We start from the raw sequence: 19,228 nt of genomic DNA, 5'->3' as shown, positions 1-19,228 counted from the left end.
TGAGTTGCCCTGTTCCTCTGCCTGGCCTTTGCTAGGAGTGACGACAGCTCCCACCCAGGCTACTGCCCCCTCCCTTCCCTGGGTCCCCCCCAGGGTCCTCCTTCCACCACTGAGAGTCCGACCTCGAGCCGCCTGGCTGGAGGCCCTGCTGTGTCCCTATGGTGTGGCCGTTCTCTTCGTGGTGGGTCTGGCCCAACGTGGGGCCAGTCCGAAGGTAAGTTTGGCTTCCTTGAGCCCCCACCGGGGTCCTAGGGCTCCTGGAGCAAGTTCTCAAGAACTTCCAGGCTCTCCTGGTGGTGCACCAGCATAATCTTCTGGTCCCTCTGACTCTCGCAGTCCCTAGATCCCTGTTGAAGAACATAAGAACGGCCATAGTGGGTCAGACCATCCAGCCCGCTGTCCTGTCTGCCAATGGTGGCCAATGCCAGGTGCCACAGGGGGAATGAACAGAACAGGGAATCACCAACTGATCCATCCCCTGTCGCTCATTCCCACCTTCTGGCAAGCAGAGACTAGGGACACTGTCCCTGCCTATCCTGGCTAATAGCCATTGATGGACCTATCCTCCGCAAACTTATCTAGTTCTTTTTTGAGCCCTGTTCTAGTCTTGGCCTTCACAACATCCTCTCGCGAGGAGTTCCCCTGGTTGACCGTGCGTGGGGTGAAGAAATACTACCTCTTGTTTGTTTTGAACCTGCTGCCTATTCATTTCATTGAGTGCCTCCTAGCTCTTGTGTTAGGAGAAGGAGTGAACAATGGTTCCTTGTTGACTTTCTCCACCCCGGTCAAGATTTTATAGACCTCAGTCGTATCCCCCCTTAACCGTCTCTTTTTCCAAGCTGAAAAAGATCTCAGAAGCTTCTGGTCACCAAGCCATGTCCCACGTTGGTGAAGCTTCGTAAGCTTTTGGTGTGTCCTTGATGTATCAATTCTGCTGACTTCTTCACCCCCCATGATCCCGGCCTGATGGTCAGGAAGTGCTGGTCACTGAGCTATCTCCCCACAGCGCTGGCGGGAACCTGGGAATTTCCAAGGGGCATTCTAATTTTTTTTCCCCTCTTCATTTTGCTTGGGGGCAGAACGTGGAAACTTTGGCATTTCCCCGTCAAATGAAAATCGATGGAGCGTTGAATCGCCTTGTTTGAACTTTGCTTTATTTCAGTTCTTCTATTTTGGGTTGGCAGAATGCGATTTTTAGGTTTTGATGGTTTTAGCATCGAATCGTAGGACTGGAAGGGACCTCAAGGGGTTGTCTAGTCCGGTCCCCCGCACTCATGGCAGGACTGAGTATTATCTAGACCAGGGGTGGGCAAACTTTTTGGCCTGAAGGCCACATCTGGGAATAGAAATTGTATGGCGGGCCATGAATGCTCACACAATTGGGGTTGGGGGTGTGGGCTCTGGGGATGAGGGGTTTGGGGTGCAGGAGGGTGCTCTGGGCTGGGACTGAGGGGTTTAGAGGGCAAGAGGGGGATCAGGGCTGGGGGTTGGGGCGTGGGGGGAGGCTTGGGGTGCAGGCTCCAGGTGGCACTTACCTCAGGCAGCTCCCAGAAGCAGCAGCCATGTTCCTTCTCTGGCCGCTATGCAGAGCCGCGGCCAGGCGGCTCTGTGCCCTGCCCTGTCCACAGGTGCTGCCCCACAGCTCCCAATGGCTGCAGTTCCCAGCCAATGGGAGCTGTGGGGGTGGTGCTTGGGTTGGGGGCCACGTGCAGAGCAGAGCCCCCTGGCTGTCCCTACGCATAGGAGCCGGAGGAGGGCCATGCCGCTGATTCCGGGAGCCACGTGGAGCGGCCCCTGACCCTGCTCCCCAGCTGGAGCACCAGAGCGGGGCAAGCCCCAGATCCCACTCCCCAGTGGGAGCTCGAGGGACGGACTGAAAGGGCTGGTGGGCCAGATCCAGCAGTTTGCCCACCCCTGATCTAGACCATCCCTGAAAGGGGTTTGTCTAACCTGCTCTTAAAAATCTCCAATGATGGAGATCCCACAACCTCCCTGGGCAATTTATTCCAGTGCTTAACCACCCTGACAGGAAGTTTTTCCTAATGTCCAACCTAAATCGTCCTTGCTGCAATTTAAGCCCTTTGCTTCTTGTCCTATCCTCAGATGTTAAGGAGAACAATGGCCTCCCTCCTCCTTGTAACCACCTTCTACGGACTTGAAAACGTAATACGGCTTTGAAACTTTACTCGCAGACGCAAAATGCTGCTTTTAACCATCTTCGCTTACACGGAACAAGCACAGAAAAAGCTTCCTTACCTTGTCAAGTCTTTTTAAAAATACTTTCCCTTTATTTTTTAGTAGTTTATGGTTCACACAGCACTGTACTGTATTTGCTTTTCTTTTTTTTTGGTCTCTGCTGCTGCCTGATTGCCTACTTCCCGTTCCTGACAAGGTGCGCGGCTGACTGATCTGTTCATAACTCTGCTGTTCGTAACTTCTGTGCTTTGTCTACTGGCAAATTTCGACTGTCATGGATGGAAATCTTTTTTTCATTGCCGTGGGTGTGTACGGCAGAATTGACGTTTATTGTTTACTGATTAAAATCTACAGCCGACGTATATAAATATTCAAATTAATTTTACTGTCTAAAGACTGGAGATAGTCTACTAAATAGATATTAAAGATAATGAAGCCTAAACAAAATGAGTCTATATGATTCATTGCCACTGTTTGTTTTCCCATGAAATGTTTTGAGTCTGACAAAGCGGCATTATTGGATGGTTCTACCCCTGTGTTGCTGCCCTGCCTCCCACTTCGGTGTAGCTGGGGGGCCCCTTCTCTTCCAGAGAGGTATTGGTGGCAGAAGTGGGATCCCAGCATTTTCTGGATGTCTGCGCTGGCGTGGCAGGGCAGGTGTCCTGGTTTTTTTTTTGTTTTTTGTTTTCCCCTCTCCAAAGCAGTGGGTCAGGAAGTTAACACCCCACAGAGACTCGTGGGGCAGGTCTTTCCATCCCTTCCCACATGCCGTCTGAACACTTGGTTCAGGCTCTATGCAGATTCAGGTAGGGTTGCTGAGTCTGTTACACTCAGGGCAGCTCCTTCCCCGCATTTCCCCTCACCCCCTCATGACCTAGACATGTGCCTAACGTTTCTTTTAAATGCCATCTGAGATGGGGTTACTGTCATGTACCTCCATGAGCTGGGGACCTTAATCCAGCCCAGGCTAAATAGCCAATCTCAGTAGCTTCTTGGAGAGCTGGGGCAGGGAACAACGCTGGATTAATTCCAATGCCCGATTCCTTATAGGGGACGCCGGACTCCTTGGTGTATAGCACCACCCTCTCTTACAGCCACCTACCTGCCATCAGAACCAGCCCAGGTGTGGTCCGTATTGAGTGTTGCTACCCCAGGTGAGTCTATAAAGGGGATCCCCATCCTAGAACTTGTTCTCCCATTGGGGGATCCCTGCATGACGTGACAGCAGCCAATTGGTGGCAGACGGTGATGGTGGGAGGGACCTGCAGGCCAGCTTCCCATCGGAGGACAAATCAGTGATCCTCAAAGGTATTTTAGATGCCTAACTCCCATTGATTTCAATAGATGCTTTGGTGTCCTCTGATAAAGTTTTTGGGTGATGCGGCACAAATGGCGGGGAAGTGGGTAAATAATGGCACAGGATGGGACACCGCTCGGATAGCTTTTTTGCTGGGGATAAATGTACATGTAGACATCTAGGATCCAAGAAGGCCCTTTCTCTCCCAGAGAGGTATTGGTGGCAGAAGTGGGATCCTAGCATTTTCTGGGTGTCTGTGCTGGCGTGGCAGGGCAGGCCAAGCTTACCGCATGGGGGATGCTATCCTGGGAAGCCAGGGCTCTGAAAAATATTTTGTGTGTCAAGGCGGGAGATCAGATAAACTTGAGCATGTTGATCTGACAAAGGGAGAGGCTGGGGTCAAACGATGCTGGGGATGGATCAACAGAGGGGCCTGGAGAAGGTGCAGAGCAGTTATTTGACCTTTGGGTTCAGCCCTGGTGCGACCGCTGCTGGGGTCCACAACTCAAGGAAGAGGGTGATAAACTGGAGAGGGGCCAGAGAAGAGTCACGAGAAGGATTAGAAAACTTGACAGTGAGAGACTCGAGGAGCTCAATCGAGTTACCATCACAAAGAGCCAGTCTCGGGGGGGGGGGGGGACTTGGTCACGTCTCTAAGTACCGGCATGGGCGTTGGGTATACTAGGCAGGGGAAGGCTGTGCCTTCCCAAACAGCCTGGTGTGGCCCCCCTCATGCTCCACCCCTAGGCCCAATCCTGCCTCCTGTTCCCTTCTGTGGCCGAGAGGCTCAGGAAGGCAGGCGGGGAGCCGCGGTGTGCACAAGACCCCTCGGGCTGGGGCCACGCCATGCCACCCTTCCTCCCGGCGCTGGGATCATGCTGCCCGCCCAGCGCTCCGGCCACGCCAACGGCTGGAAGCGAGACTAACAAGGTGCAAAATTTCAACCATGAGCGTAATTAACCAGTGAGACGATTTACCCAGGGTTGGGGTGGATTCTCCATCCCTGACCCTTTCTCAGTCAAGATGGGATGTTTTTCTAAAAGGAATTATTTCGGGGCGGTTCTCTGGCCGGGGTCAGACTAAAGCAGTGGCATTCAGCCTTCCCAGATGACTGTACCCCTCAAGAGCCACTGGATCAGATGGTCAGAATAAGGGAGAGCCAGAACAGGGGGGCCAGGGGAGCATGGCCTTCAAAAGTGGGAGGGCTTAAGCCCCACCACTTTTTACGGGCCATAACGGCGAGTGATGAGTGGGGGAAGAGGCGGGGCCTCTGAGAGGAAGGGGCGGGCCCCCCCTACCTTTTAGGGAGCTTTCACTGTTTCTGAGTCCCTTCTGGACTGGGAATCTCTGACTCTATAAATACTTTGGTCTTGTCCTTCCTTCTCCGTATCGCAAGGAGAGTAGGGAGGGATTTTAACCGGCATCGGTGCGCCGGATACTAGAATACCGTGTCCTCCTCCGGTGCTCCAAGGAGCTCGATTTAGATTGCTTCTTGCATGCGAGCAAGTGTTCAGTCTAGGGAGAAATGCAACGTTGTGGCTTCTGGCAGCTCATCCTTCGCAGCGGGCACGAAAGGCCTCCTGAAGCTCATGGCAAAAGCCCGAACGAGAACCAGGGTGGTCGCGAAACCCAGATGCATTCAAGTTCGGAAGGAGGCGGCTTTAGCCCCACTCCCAAGGTAAGTGGTGGGTTTTCTAGTCCATGATGGCTTCAGACCAAGTCCTGGATGCCCTTTGTAGAAAACGCCCTTGTTCAACATCCTTTTGTTTTCGGCTCAATATGGGGGTGAGATTTTAACCGTCTGTGATATACAGGAGGGCAGGAGAAATACTTCCTTTTGTTTTGTTTTTAAACCTGCTGCCTGTTAATTTCCTTGCCTGACCCCTCGTTCTTCGTGAAGTGGTAAATAATTCCTCCTTATTCCCGTTCTCCACGCCGTTCGTGATTTTATAGACCTCTCTCCTATCCTCCCTCAGGCATCTCTTTCCCCATCTGAACAGTCCCGGTCTTTTTAATCTCTCCTAATTTAGACCCCACCGTGTTGTTAGCAAATGCATAGGTGTGATTATGTCTTCCAACATGCATTGCTTTGCATTTATCAACATTGAATTTCCTCTGCCATTTTGTTGCCTGGTCACCCAGTTTTGTGAGATCCCTTTGTGGCTCATTGCAGTCTGCTTCGGACGTAACTATCTTGAGTCGTTTTGTGTCGTCTGAAATCCACAAAAACTTGTCTACGTAGGCTGGGCACATGGGACTGCAACAGAAGTGGATTCAAACAGCGTGGCGTGCAGAAGTCTTAGCTCAAACGTTGGGGCAACTCTGCCCTAAGAGCTGATTGTAATTACAGAGATCAAGGCAGAAACCAAATGCTCTTGCTGTCTTCAACAGCTTTCCCCCCACAAACAGTGAGTGTTGTGCGCACACACACATACAACAGTGTTGCTTTTTTGTGTGTATTTCTTCCCGAGACAGAACACTTGCTCGCACGCTGGGAAAAAGAACATGCCAGGCTGTTTGACAGCACCACCTGGTGGCACCTGCTGCCATGCCACTAATAGACTTTGGGAATTCAATCTATTTAGCTAGTCGAAAAGCAGGACAAGAGGTAACTGGATTGCCGGCTAGAATTGCCTTCTGCTTGGAGAGGAGAAATGAGATAGCAGGAGGGCTTCTTTGTCTGGCTGGCAAAGGCAAGGTGAGATGGAGTGGAAGCTGAAGCAGTTCAGACCTGAAATGAGGCCTTGATCAGCGTCCCCAGTTCTTTAAACGGAGATCACGTGTCTCTCTTTCTGTGGGAGCTCCGGATGCCCTTTGGTCAATTGGAACCTGAAATCCAGGGCACTTAGAAGTGCAATATGTGATCGCAGGTAACCTGACCTCCCTGGAGAACACATGCCAGAGAGCATCCCTGAATTAATTCTTTTTAGAAAAACACCCACACTTGAGCTAAAATCTGCCAGTGATGGAGAACTGGCCCCGGAAAAGTTGTCCGAAGGCTGAATTCGCCTTACGGATTAAAAATTTGCACCTTATTTCCTGTCTGAATTTGGCAAGTCGTTGGGTTACGCGCCCATTTTCTGTTTGATCTCTGCTTGGCATGGCGTAAACCTCTCTCCAGCTTTATTTGTGTATCCAGTGCTGGGTGTCCCCTGGGAGGCCAGGAGCGCGGTAATAGCTGCGAAAGGGACACGTGATGCCTCTGGGGAATCTCGGGTTTCTTTCCTGAGCGTTTCGGGCCTGGCAGAGTGCTGAGGAGTTCGGGAAGCCGGATAGGCTGGTGTGGAGCTGACATGCAATTTAAGTTCCGGCTGAGCTCGGTCGTGAGCCATAGGGGGGTGGGGGGGGTCTCGAACTTGGGTCTGCAAGGGTGACCGGCCCTAGTGCAAGACTTCACCCCACAGTCCGATTGGCAGAGTCCCAGAGCAGCTGATTAGGAGCTGGACCAGGAAGCCACCTGCTTGATTTTTCCTAGCGTCCTGACCTGGCATCTCCCATGTGGTTCTAGGCCTCCGGTGCGTCCTCTGCCTCTGTCCCCACAAAATCCTGACTGGTTCCCGACTCCTGGTTCTGATGTCCAGTGTGTCCCCTGCCTCCATCCCCCTGGTAGGCCCCCAACTCTTGATTCCCGCCTCATGGTGGCGGACTCCCGCTCCGACGGCTCAGTTGGGCTGCCCACGACCCGGCCCTGCTGCTCTCCCCTGACGAGGCGAAGGGGTAACGCAGTGGCTTACAGTTCCTGGGACCCTGAGCCGGGGTCAGAGCCAAGCTTTGCCCTTCCCCAGAGATGGCATGAGTAGCTGGACGTGATGCCTAGGAGGGGACTGTAGGTCATCTTTCTCCTCTTTCTAGCAGCCCGCCTCCGGTAAAAGTCTCTCAAGCCGTTGGCAAATGCTGCGAGGACAGGAACTGTGGGGCGTTCAGAGGTCGATCCAGGAGACTCCAACGCAAAAGGCATCTTCCTTCACAGCCAGGTAAGTCCCAAAGTCTATGGGTTGAGTGAAACCTCCATAAAACGGGTGCCCCACCCCAGCCTTTGAGATCTCTGAGTCATTGTGGCTAGTTCTCTGAAAACATCCACTCACTGTGCAGCGGCCGTCAGAAAAGCGAACAGAATGCTGGGAATCATTAAGAAAGGGAGAGATAATCAGACAGAAAATATCATATTGCCTTTGTATAAATCCATGGGACGCCCACACCTTGAATACTGTGTGCAGATGTGGTCGCCCCATCTCAAAAAAGGTCTACTGGGATTGGAAAAGAGTTAGAAAAGGACAACAAAAATGATTCGGGGTCTGGAACAGCTGCTGTATGAGGAGAGATGAATAAGACAGTGACTTTTCAGCCTGGAAAAGAGACGGCGAAGGGGGGATATGATAGAGGGCTATAAAATCATGACAGGTGCGGAGAAAGTAAATAAGGACGTGTCATTTACTCCTTCTCCGAACAGAAGAACTAGGGGTTGGCAAATGAAATGAATAGGCAGCAGGTTGAAAACAAACAAAATGAAGTATTTTTTCCCCACACAACACACAGTCAACCGGTGGAACTCCTCGCCAGAGGATGTTGTGAAGGTCAAGACTAGAACAGGGCTCAAAAAAGAACTAGAGAAGTTAATGGAGGATGGGTCCATCAATGGCTATTAGCCAGGATGGGTAGGGATGGTCTCCCTAGCCTCTGTTTGCCAGAAGCTGGGAATGGGTGACAGGATGGATCACTTGATTCCCTGTTCTGTTCATTCCCTGTGGGGCAGTTGGCCCTGGCCACTGTCAGAAGACAGGATACTGGGCTAGATGGACCTTTGTTCTGACCTACTGTGGTCGTTCTTGGTGTTCTTATTTGGGAAAATTATGTAAGGAACAATTATGCTTTCTTGGGGAATCTGATAGTGGAAACAATAGCCACCTCCACCCGAAAAACAGCACGTGCGGGCAGAGGTGGGGGGCGTTGATCTGTGTGAGAGACACACACCATGGAATGAGCAGAAAGCCAAGGAGACGGGAAAACAAGCACTGGCACTGAGGAAAAAGACCTCGCTAGATTTTTGGGCAGAGTGCTGTCTGGAAAGAGGCTTGGAATTAAAAGCCAATAAATTGCCTCTTGCTGTTTTTGATTCCTCTTGCACTCAGTGAAACAGGACTTTGTGCATAAAGAGGATTGCATCAAAGGTACCCGGACTCCGTCAATGTCTCCTCCCCACAGGTGAATAGCTTGGATCAAAGAGAATAACGAGAGATGGTCAAAGCTGTGTAGGTCAGCCAATTTTTCATGTCCATTTCCATTAGGAGGGGAAATCGGTACATATGCATCAGAATTCCCCCCTCCCCCCCAAAATATACTTGTTGTTTGGCCAAAAATGTCCACCAAGTCCTATTTCCTGGACCCAGGAGGCAGGTTCCTTGTGTCACAGTTTCAAGATAGATTGTGCCTCTGATCCCCCTTCTTGGCCACTTTAACAGCATCCATTGAGGCTCACTAACCTGTCCCCTCTTTCAGGGGGTGGGCAGGACCCCTGTCGCTCCAGACCAGTGGTTGCAGCTTGCACCCTGTTAGGTTTCAGGGCCTACAACAGAGAAGAGAGATTTAAAAACCTCAACTCCACTTGTTGGAAGGTTGTAAGATAAGGCTACTTCACTGCATCGGCTCCAGAACAATAACACCCAAGAACCCCAAAAACAGAGAGAGAGAGAAAACAGGCTGCTCTTTAAGGCAGGATTCAGCCCTACCTTACTCTAGGCTGGCTCTCTGCAAACTCAATCTGAAAGTCCCACATTACACTGTTCCCTGCAGAGCCCCCTGCCTCCAAGCAAGGCCAGGACCCCCCCCCCAACCCGCTTATTCTTAAAGTGATAGCTTGTCATTTTTCACTCTGTTTTCTAGCCACCACAGTCTGCCCTTTGCCTCTTGCTCCAACCCCACTCTGTTCACGTGTCCAGCTGCCTTGGCTTCGGAGTCATTGTCATCCGCTCACTGAGGTGTCCATTGTTTTTTGTAGGGTCTTCCACTCAACTGCATTGATTCAGATGTGTCCCAAACTTGTAGTCCTTCCCAGCAGGGAGTGAGTTAACTCTTTCTGCCCAGTGGGGAGTGATCCTTAATGGGTAGGTATGACAGATGCCAAAATCCTACACATTATCTTTGGGGTCCATATTGTATCCAAGCTACAACTGGTTTATGCAGGGTCATGTCCTACTCCGGGAGGGAGGGTCACCAGAGTTTCTCTGGGAAGATAAAGCAGTGGCCGGTGATTACACTGAATAAACGATGCTAGAGAGGTGGTGGTTTCCATACACAGGTCTGAGCTGGGTTTTCTAGGTGCTACAAGACGAGGAAAATACTTTTGGTATAAAAGGATGAACTTAAATTGATGCGGGCTTTCTCTCCGATCCACCCACCGGCCAGGACCTTTGGCCCACGGGTTGGAAAGATTTTGATGCTGTATGGGGGACCGGTAAGCTTTCAGCATGAGTACGGGAACTCGTACTTTGTCTTCTCCATAAGGCTTTCACCTTAAGAATAAATGTGCTTGCTGAGAGAGCAGGGGGGCTGGGCTTAATTTGTGCCGGGTCTCAGCCCCGGCACCTCTGGGCTTGCTGGATCCGTTATGAACGCCTCTTTCATTTGTAGCCCAATTTTAAATTCCGTATTAATTACATTTTACTTAAGAATCCCCAGTTACCCCTTTGAGGGTTGGCAGGTTCTTGTCCCCAGATCAGGCCCCGTATTATACACATTATTATATAGCTGGGAATCCCGGTCAAGCAACACTCACGTTAAAGAAACTCTTCTCTATTGAAAACAAAATAGTCGTTGAATACATTTCGTATGGTCGCGAACACCCCAGCTCAGTAAGGTAGATCGAGATACTACAGAACGTACCTCGGCACATCCATCTACTCACACCATCCCTTGCCGAACAACCTGCAATGTTGGCCATCATCTTCCTTATCTGTGAGGAAGCTCACATACCTGTTACGTACGTCAGTTCATTGCCAGGGCATTCTTGGGGTTGGGTTGTGTGTTCCTTTTAACGCTCTATTTTCAGCTCCCCAATATTTGGGGTTTCTGTTGCCTCAATCGGAAGGTTAAGGGATGCGGGTCTCTGCCCACGAGGCGGTGGCTGACAGCAGGAAGCCGTGGGCAGAGGCAAGGCGTAACTGTTTATATTGTGTGTGTGTGGGGGGGGGGGATGTATTTTGAATCCACTTTGCTCTTCGGGAGCTGGATGGTGGCTGGTTCACCCTGTCGTGGCCCCAGAGCCAGCAGAGGCTGGGCAGCGAGTTTCAGCGTAAATCCCCAGTCTCGAAGAAGGGACTTGCAGAGCCTGCCCAAAGGTGACAGCTAGAGGCCTGAGGTGAAAGTGGGACCAGATCAGTGGTGGGAACTGTGATGCAGGGCTTAAGCTGATTGGGCGCCTTGGGTGGTGGCTTCTACTGCTGAAAGGGGCTTAATTGCTCCATCCAGTCTGCCTGACAGAAGAGTGGCTCAACCTATCAACTTTTAACCAGGTCTGCGATCATCTATCGATCAAAGCCGTTCCCACCTTCCAGCCTAATATCTCCCGTGCAATCAAGGCTTATCCTTTGAAATTTCCCCTTGCGTTCCCCCTCTCTAGGCAATTCCTCTGAGGTAGAAGCGGATGAAATGATGGTAGGCCCTTCGCCAAGCCGTGAGGCAGCTCCAAGGTCCAGGGACCAGGTGGAGGTGGTGAAGATGACCGCTAAAGGTAGGGGGGGGGGAAATGCAGTGATTTACAGCGATCGGGAAATACTGTAACCCATGGGTGGACCAGGCACCCCATTTGATTAAAAACCACTCTCAGGAATGGTCTAGGTATACTTGGACGTGCCAGTACAGGGGGCTGGACTAGATGTCCTCTCAAGACCCCTCCCAGCCCTATCTTCCAAAGAGTCTATCTCTGTAGAAGGTGAGAAACAACAGCACAGTGAGGGATGTGGTCGCCCCATCTCAAAAAAGATCTGTTGGGATTGGAACAGGTTCAGAAAAAGGCAGCAAAAATGATTCGGGGTATGAAATGGCTTCTACATGAGGAGTGATTAATAAGACTGGGAGTTTTCAGCCTGGAAAAGAGACAACTAAGGGGAGATATGATTGAGGTTTATAAAACCATGATGGGTGTGGAGAAAGTCAATAAGGAAGTGTTGTTTACTCCTTCTCATTACACAAGAACTAGGAGTTGGCAAATGAAATGACTAGGCAACAGGTTTCAAACAAACAAAAGGAAGTATTTCTTCCCACAACGCACAGTCAACCTGTGGAACTCCTTGACAGAGGATGTTGTGAAGGCCAAGACTAGAGCACGGTTCAAAAAAGAACTAGATAAGTTCCTGGAGGACAGGTCCACCAGTGGCTATCAGCCAGGATGGGCAGGGATGGTGTCCCTAGCCTCTGCTTGCCAGAAGCTGGGAATGGGTGACGGGATGGATCACTTGATGATTCCCTGTTCTGTTCCTTCCTCTGGGGCACCTGGCATTGGCCACTGTTGGAAGACAGGACATTGGGCTGGATGGACCTTTAATCTGACTCAGTATGGCCGTTCTTATATGGGGCGTTGGACTCAGTTCACCAGCTCTTGAGCATGGTAATTTTGAAGGCAGCATGGTGAAGAAGGAGAATGAGTTCGTTTTGGGGGCAGCCGGGGGGAGCACGGAAGGGCTGGTTTGAACATGTGACATGTGGTTGATGGACAGTTGACACCATTGGCCAACGGGCGACCAGAGAGGACTTCTCACTACCGAACGAGATGATAGCTATTAAATATTTTCCAAGCCGGACCGGAAGATGCGTCAGTCCAACGCAAGTTATTGGGATCAATACAGGAGAGAAAAGCCATTGCCTTTCACTCTGTGCTAGCCAGGAAGTCAGATGGGATGATCCAATGGTCCCATCAACTCTACGCAAGCTCTCGATGCCAATTCTAACTCTCCGGTCTCTTTCCCACAGGGAACGTGAAGGATCGCGGGGTGGCTTTGGCGCTGAGCGGCTTAGTGGCAGCAATCTCCGCTCTCTTCCTCGCTGGGGGAGCCCTCCTTGTGCATCAGAGGTGCAGCAACGCTGCTGTCTGACTTTGTGGCCGAGCAATAAAGGACAGACTTTGGGTTCTGGTGACTGGCTCAGAGGAGAATGGGGAGGGGGCTTCTAGCATGGCTGTGGAAGGGAAGTCCCTGCGACGGCCTTGGCTTACTTTGTTTTATTTTTAAGGCTGTTCCTAGATGTTCTGGAAGGGCATGGGTCTATTTTGACTACCCTTCGATGGGTTGGGTTGAGAGTTGAGTTTAATAGCGCCTTCAGCCAGTGTACCTCAAACGGTGTCACGGGAACAACCTCCAGTGATGGGGAATTCCATCACCTCCCCTCACAGGTCGGGTTTTCATTTCTGTGGATCTGCTTTGGCCTCTTTCCAGTTTGGCCCCATCTTTCTAAAAGCGTAGTTCTCAGCACTGGACATTATACTCACCCAGGGTAGAGCAAAGCGGAACAACGCCCTCCCGTGTCTTGCGTATAACGTGCCTGTTCATGTCAACTGCATCACACTGTCTTTTCTTCACACACCACACAGTCAACCTGTGGAACTCCTTGCCAGAGGATGTTGTGAAGGCCAAGCCTATAACAGGGTTCAAAAAAGAACTTGATAAGTTCATGGAGGATAGGTCCATCAATGGGTATTAGCCAGGATGGCCGCTTTTGTGGGGGGGCCATGGCGGTGGGGACAAGGCAGGGGGAAGTAGGAGATTTGGGCGGGTTGGAGGCACTGGAGTGGCTAGCCCAGGATCGTGATGGACAGGGGTCCTCGAAGTGGGACAGGGAACCTCTTGCCTGTATGGGCACCATGTTGGGGTTTGGGCCTAAGTACCACAGAGGGGACAACTCTTGCCCCTTTGGGAGGGGACCACGGAGGGGGGGCCTTGGGGGGAGCCCAGCCCTCAATGCAGCCAATGGGGCTTTAAGAGACTCTTAATCTGACCCCCAAACCGCTCCATGTTGGCAAAAGTCTGGCCAAGAGGCAGCTGATGTGACTACCTCAGTGCCTGGAAAATACCCCCCCCCCCACGAAGGCCTAAAACAAATGGAAAGGACCCCTTCCCTTCCCTCCCCCACCCCCAAGATGTCATTAGGGGCTGTCTGTTGCCGCGCCCCCCACCCCGCATTTTTATTGAGCAGGCAGCGCCAAGACGCCTACGTCCCAACATGGCGCCGCCCAGGGCGGGGCCTCCCGCTCCGTGCGCACCCGACACTCCAGTGGGCCGTACGGTGAGGTCATAGGGAGGCGCCGACGCGGAGGGGCGGGGGGAGCAGGGAGTGGGATGCTGGGGGAACTGGTGGCTGGGGCGACGGGGGGGCTCGTCCTCATTCAGGGTGAGGGGGGGGGGGCTGGGAGGGCAGGGGGAAGAGGAGCCATGGGTGGGGAGGGGGATCTAGGGGGGAGGAGGAAGCCATGGGGGAGGGGAGCCATGGGGTGTGGAGCTGGGGGGAGGGGAAGCCTGGGGGGATGTAGGGGGGGAGGAGGAAGCCATGGGGGAGTTGGGGGGCAGGGGGAAGGGGAGCCATGGGGTGGGGAGCTGGGGGGAGGAGGAAGCCATGGGGGGAGGGGGATCTGGGGGGGGGAGGAAGCCATGGGGGAGCTGGGGGGAAGGGGAGCCATGGGGTGGGGAGCTGGGAGGAGGAGGAAGCCATGGGGGGAGGGGGATCTGGGGGGGGAGGAAGCCATGGGGGGGCAGGGGGAAGGGGAGCCATGGGGTGGGGAGCTGGGGGGGAGGGGAAGCCTGGGAGAAGTGGGATCTAGGAGGAAGGAGAAAGCCATGGGGGAGCTGGGGGGGCAGGGGGAAGGGGAACCATGGGGTGGGGAGCTGGGGGCAGGGGGAGGAGGAGCAATGGGGGGATGGGGAGCAATGGGTGGGGAGGGGGAGCCATTGGGGGAGCCTGGGAGAGGGAGGAGCGGGGAGCTAGGGAGAGAGCTGGGGGAAGCAGAGGGAAACCTGGGTGGGGGGGTGAGCAGGGAGAGCTGGGGGAAGCAGAGGGAAACCTGGCCGGGGTGGGGTGGAGGGAGGGGGGAGCAGAGGGGAACCTGGCCGGGGTGGGGTGGAGGGAGGGGGGAGCAGAAGGGAACCTGGCCGGGGTGGTGGGGTGAGCAGGGAGAGCTGGGGGAAGCAGAGGGAAACCTGGCCGGGGTGGGGTGGAGGGAGGGGGGAGCAGAGGGGAACCTGGCCGGGGGGGATGACGGGGGGAGGTGGAGGGAGGAGCTGGTGGGAAGCTGGAAGGGGAAGGGGGTTGGAGAGGGAGCGGGGGGGGTGTATTTCCGTACTGGGGTGGGCAGATCCCCCTCTCACCGGCCCCGGGCCCTTTCCTTGCAGACACCGTTGAGTGTGAGGGCCGCAGCCTGCTCAAGACCTTTGCGGCAGCTTCAGCTCACAGGTGGGTGTGGTGCCCCCCCCAAACTGCCCCATTGCCCCCCCCAAACCGTGGGGTGGCTGAGACGCACGCCCCCTGCTGGCCCACGGCCTGCCATCTCCCGGCCTTCGCCCGGTGGAGGGGGGGAGCTGCTGGGTACTTCTGCCCCGCCCCCCATAACCCACAATTGCCCCTTTGATCCCCGGCGCCCCCTTGTGGCCTGCAGCTCCCCCACGCTCTCGGCTCATTCCTGTCTCTCCCCGCTCCCCCCCCCACCCTTTTGCATTTCCAGGGGGGAATCCGTCCACGTTTTCGGCTTTGAAATCCCCGAGGAAGAGTTCCGGGCTGGCTTCGACCCTGACGTGACTGCGCGGTGAGTCCCCCCCCCCCCCTTACATCGTCTGCCCCACAGCTCCGCTTGCCTTCAATGCCCCCACCAGGCCAGCACAGCACGGCCCCCTCCACTCCCGCCCCCCTCCGCAAAGCCGTTCTGTGGAGTTGGGGGCTGCACTGAGACAATCGGGGACCCTCTCCATGATTTTGCCCCCCAACTTCGAGGGCAGGGGTCTGCTCCGTCGTCTCCAGTGAGGGGCGGAGGGGGGTGTTTCTTTCCCCCCCTCAGGAGCTGAGTTGCATCAGCTTCGTCCGCCTGTGCTCTCTTCCCTCCAGCCCCACACAGAAACCCCCACACTGGGGTGGGCAGGGACCCCCCCCCCAATAAGTGGGGCCAGAGCACAGGGTAGCTGCCTGCTCTTGGAGCAATGGGCTTAGGCTCTCGGCAGACTCAGGCAGCATCACGTCAGTTACATTGGGGCAGCTGTCCCCTCTCACAGCGTACCCCCCCGGGTTGACCTTTGACCCCCCCCTCAGGTTACTATACCAGGATGGCTTCACAGACCCCCTGCGCTGGACCGGGGAGGCCGGGGCCTTCAGGGCGGAGGAGTTCTCGGCGCTGGGGGTGGCCGGGCGCCTAGCGCGGGGACCCGCGGGACCCGTCACCGTTGTCCTGGACTCGCTCAGCTGGCTTCTGCTGCGCCAGCCACTGGCCGCCGTCTGCCAGACGCTGGAACGGATCCCGAGGGCAGCTGCCTGCGCAGGTCTGGGAGCCAGGACTCCTGGGTTCTCTCCCCGGCCCTGGGAAGGGAGTGGGGGCTAGTGGGGAAGAGCGGGGTGGCTGGGAGCCAGGACTCCTGGGTTCTCTCCCCAGCCCTGGAAGGGAGTGAGGGCTAGTGGGGTAGAGCGGGGTGGCTCGGAGCCAGGACGCCTGGGTTCTCTCCCCGGCCCTGGGAAGGGAGTGAGGGCTAGCGGGGTGGCTAGGAGCCAGGACTCCTGGGTTCTCTCCTTGGTTCTGGTGGTTAGAACATGGCGGGGATTGGAGCCAGGACTCCTGGGTTCGCTCTCTGGCTCTCGGAGTGGGGGCTGGTGGGTGAGAGCAGGGGGTGCTGAGAGGCAGGACTCCTGGGTTCTCTACCTGGCTCGGGGTGGTGCGGGGGTGTCTGATCTCTCCCTTCCCTCCCCTCTCAGGCCTGCGTGTGACGAGGATCCTGGCCTTGCTCCACGGGGACCTGCACCCGCTGGGCCTGGTGGAAACCCTCCACTCCCTGGCCCAAGCTGTGGTGGGGGTGGGGCCGGCCCCCGAGGGCGTGGGGAGTCGGGGGGACGTCCCCCGACTGGCCTCCATGCTGCAGCGTAAGGGGACCTGGAAGGTCCTCAAGAAGGTGGGGGAAGGCAGGCGGAGACGCCCAGATTGGGGGGTGTGTGGGGTGGGGGAGAGGGGGAAACGGGGGTTGGGGGGATGGCAGGGAGGTGATGGGTGGATATTGGGGGGCAGGGACCCCCTAGATCAGGGGGCAGTGGGGGTTTATGGAGGGGAGGGGGTCTTGGATGGGTCGGAGTAACTTAGCAGCTGGAGTTAGCAGGGGGCAAGGGAGGAGACAGCCCCCCTTTGAGGCTGGGGGGGCAGCAGTGGGGGGAAGGGGGTGCCAATCTAGGGTGGGGGGGTGGCTCTGTCTCATCCTCTTCCCTCTCTTGTCCCCCCAGGAGGAATATTACACCGTCCTGGCCGGCTTCACCCCAAAAGCCCTCGGGGAGCCCACAGGGAGCATGCCCCAAGATGAGGAGGCCGAGCCCCCCTCCACAGTATGGCCCCCCTCCCTTTCCTCATGAGGCTGGGGGTCCCCGGTTACACAGCAGTGGGCTCAGGGTGGGGTGGGGGATCAGCAGGTATCTGGACACCGGAGTACCCCAAACTCTGCTCCTTCCAAAATCCCAGCTTAGCTGCCCCCCCAGCCACTGGGGAGCTGGCAGTTAGGTGGTGGGGTCTTGGGGGGCAGGTAGGGGGTGTGGTGGGATGGAGGATCTCACAGGTGAGGGGTGTGGGAGTTAGCAGAGATCTAAGGGGCAGGGTGGGTTCAGGGGTTTTTGGGGGGCAGCAGTGAGTGGGGAGAACTGAATGTCCCGGGGTGCTGATTTGGGGAAGGGTCTCGGGGGAAGGGAGGATTTGGAGGTCCTGGGGGTGCTGGTTGAGGTTGTAGGGTGTCTCAGGGGATTGGGGGGGATATGGGGTCCTGGGGTGTGGGTTTGGGAACACGGTAGTGGGGGTTTGTGGGGCAGGGGATGGGGGGGCATTGAGGGGTGGGGTTGGGGGGCTGTCTGAGTGCAGGGTGGGCTCTGGAGGTCTGGGGAGAATCCCTATCTACACTGTGGCCCCCTCTAGCCAAGCTGACCCCCCATGGAGGGAGGTGACCCTGTGGGGTGACTCATACGGGGGGGCCCTGCCCCCTCCCCCCCAGGCAGTGTGTGTGATGGACGTCTCCACCCCCCCAGGCGGACCCCACCGCCAACTTGACCTTCAACCTGCGGCTGTCGGACACGGAGCGCCAGGCCCGGGACGGGCTGCTGCTGCCCTTCCACTTCACCGCCCAAAAGTGAGTGGGGCACTTGCCCCCGGAGGGACACCCCCCCCCCGCCCCGGAGGCCCCCTACCTCCCCTCTGCACCCCTCCTGGACGCCCCCCATCTCTGCTCTGTACCCCCACCCCTGGGGGGGATGCCTCATCGACTCCCTCTGCTCTGCACCCTCCCCCAAGGGAGATGCCCCCTGGACACCCCCTGCCTCCGCTCTGCACCCCCGTTCGGGGCAGGACACCCCTCCCCGAATCCTCCCGATACCCGTCCTGCCCTCCAGCCATCCCTCGTCTGCCGCCCCCCCCCCCCCATCTCTGGTTCCGTGGGCGCTGACCCCCCCGCCCCCTCGTCCTTCCCCGTGGTAGGAAGTCGTCCCTGCTGGAGGCCTCGGCCAACGCCGGGAAGATCTTCTACGAACCGGACGCCGCGGACGACCTGGACGAGGAGGATCCGGACGACGACCTGGACGTGTGAGAGCCGAGGGGGTGTGTGTGTGGGGGAGGCTCCCCCCTCCCCCAAATGGACCCCCGGATCTCGGCCTCCCAGCAGGAGCCTTCAGAGAGATCCGTGACCGAGCCCGACTCCGGCCCCACTGTGTCTGGCACGGGGAGCTACCCAGGAGCGCACCATGGCCCCCCACCCATGTGCCCCCGCCCAGGGCTGTGTCTGTGGTCTGTTGACTGGGGTTGGCATCTATCCGCCGAGAAGTGGGGCTGGGCCTTGTTCCCCTCCCCACTGCACCCACGCCAGCCCCCCACCCCTGTCCCACAGCCTCCTGCTGTGGCATGGGGCTAGACTTCTATAAAGAAAGGGTGGATGGGAAACCACGCCCCCTAGAGGGGACAGGCCCCTGCCCCATTTCCCGACCCCCTGAGCCAGTCCTGGCCTGGGGCCGGATGTAGAGGGGCCAGTCCCCGCCCTGGGGCCAGATCGGAACTGCCCCCTCAGTTTGCAGTGGTCGGACTCATCCCTCTTCAGTCCAGAGAGGGCCCCCAGGCCCTTAAAACGAGCCACTTCCCCCTTGTTGGTAGGACCTACAAAAAAACACCCCAGCAGCTCCTGCTGCCACCGCCTCCACCCGACCTCAGCATTGTCCCCTTGCTGGTGTAAAGGATGTGCCTCGTTCAGCAGGGAAATGAAACTGAAGCTCGTTAAGAGCGGTGCATGGTGGGTGGAGCAACAGTGGTGGAGGGAGAGGAGAATCCTGGGTGGGAGGGGAGTGGGGGCTGGTGGGTTACAGCGGGGGGTCTGGGAGCCAGGACTCCTGGGTTCTCTCCCCGGCTCTGGGAGGAGAGTGGGGGCTGGTGGTTAGGGCAGGGGATGCTGGGAGCCAGGACTCCTGGGTTCTCTCCCCGGCTCTGGGAGGGGAGTTGGGGCTGGTGGTTAGAGCAGGGGGGGCTGGGAGCCAGAAGTCCTGGGT

The 19,228-nt window shown here is 56.1% G+C and overlaps 2 protein-coding genes across 2 annotated transcripts; both read left to right on the top strand.

The window, feature by feature from the left end:
• The first annotated feature begins 4,671 nt into the window (after window positions 1-4,671).
• On the top strand, window positions 4,672-12,618 carry LOC311514032 (uncharacterized protein). The gene is made up of 3 exons (XM_084616308.1): window positions 4,672-5,171; window positions 7,346-7,467; window positions 12,458-12,618. The coding sequence occupies exons 1-3, from the start codon at window positions 4,990-4,992 to the stop codon at window positions 12,577-12,579; spliced, it is 426 nt and encodes a 141-aa protein (XP_084472434.1). The 5' UTR covers window positions 4,672-4,989; the 3' UTR covers window positions 12,580-12,618.
• A 1,188-nt stretch (window positions 12,619-13,806) lies between these two features.
• On the top strand, window positions 13,807-19,019 carry ELP5 (elongator acetyltransferase complex subunit 5). Its single transcript, XM_084616300.1, has 8 exons — window positions 13,807-13,870; window positions 14,866-14,926; window positions 15,195-15,275; window positions 15,773-15,999; window positions 16,427-16,620; window positions 16,943-17,041; window positions 17,729-17,829; window positions 18,174-19,019. The coding sequence occupies exons 1-8, from the start codon at window positions 13,819-13,821 to the stop codon at window positions 18,280-18,282; spliced, it is 924 nt and encodes a 307-aa protein (XP_084472426.1). The 5' UTR covers window positions 13,807-13,818; the 3' UTR covers window positions 18,283-19,019.
• Window positions 19,020-19,228: the final 209 nt, after the last annotated feature.

Source organism: Lepidochelys olivacea (assembly GCF_965140295.1).
Source record: "Lepidochelys olivacea isolate rLepOli2 genome assembly, chromosome: 28".
Taxonomy (NCBI): Eukaryota; Metazoa; Chordata; order Testudines; family Cheloniidae; genus Lepidochelys; species Lepidochelys olivacea.
This window is presented reverse-complemented; position numbering and strand designations above follow the sequence as displayed.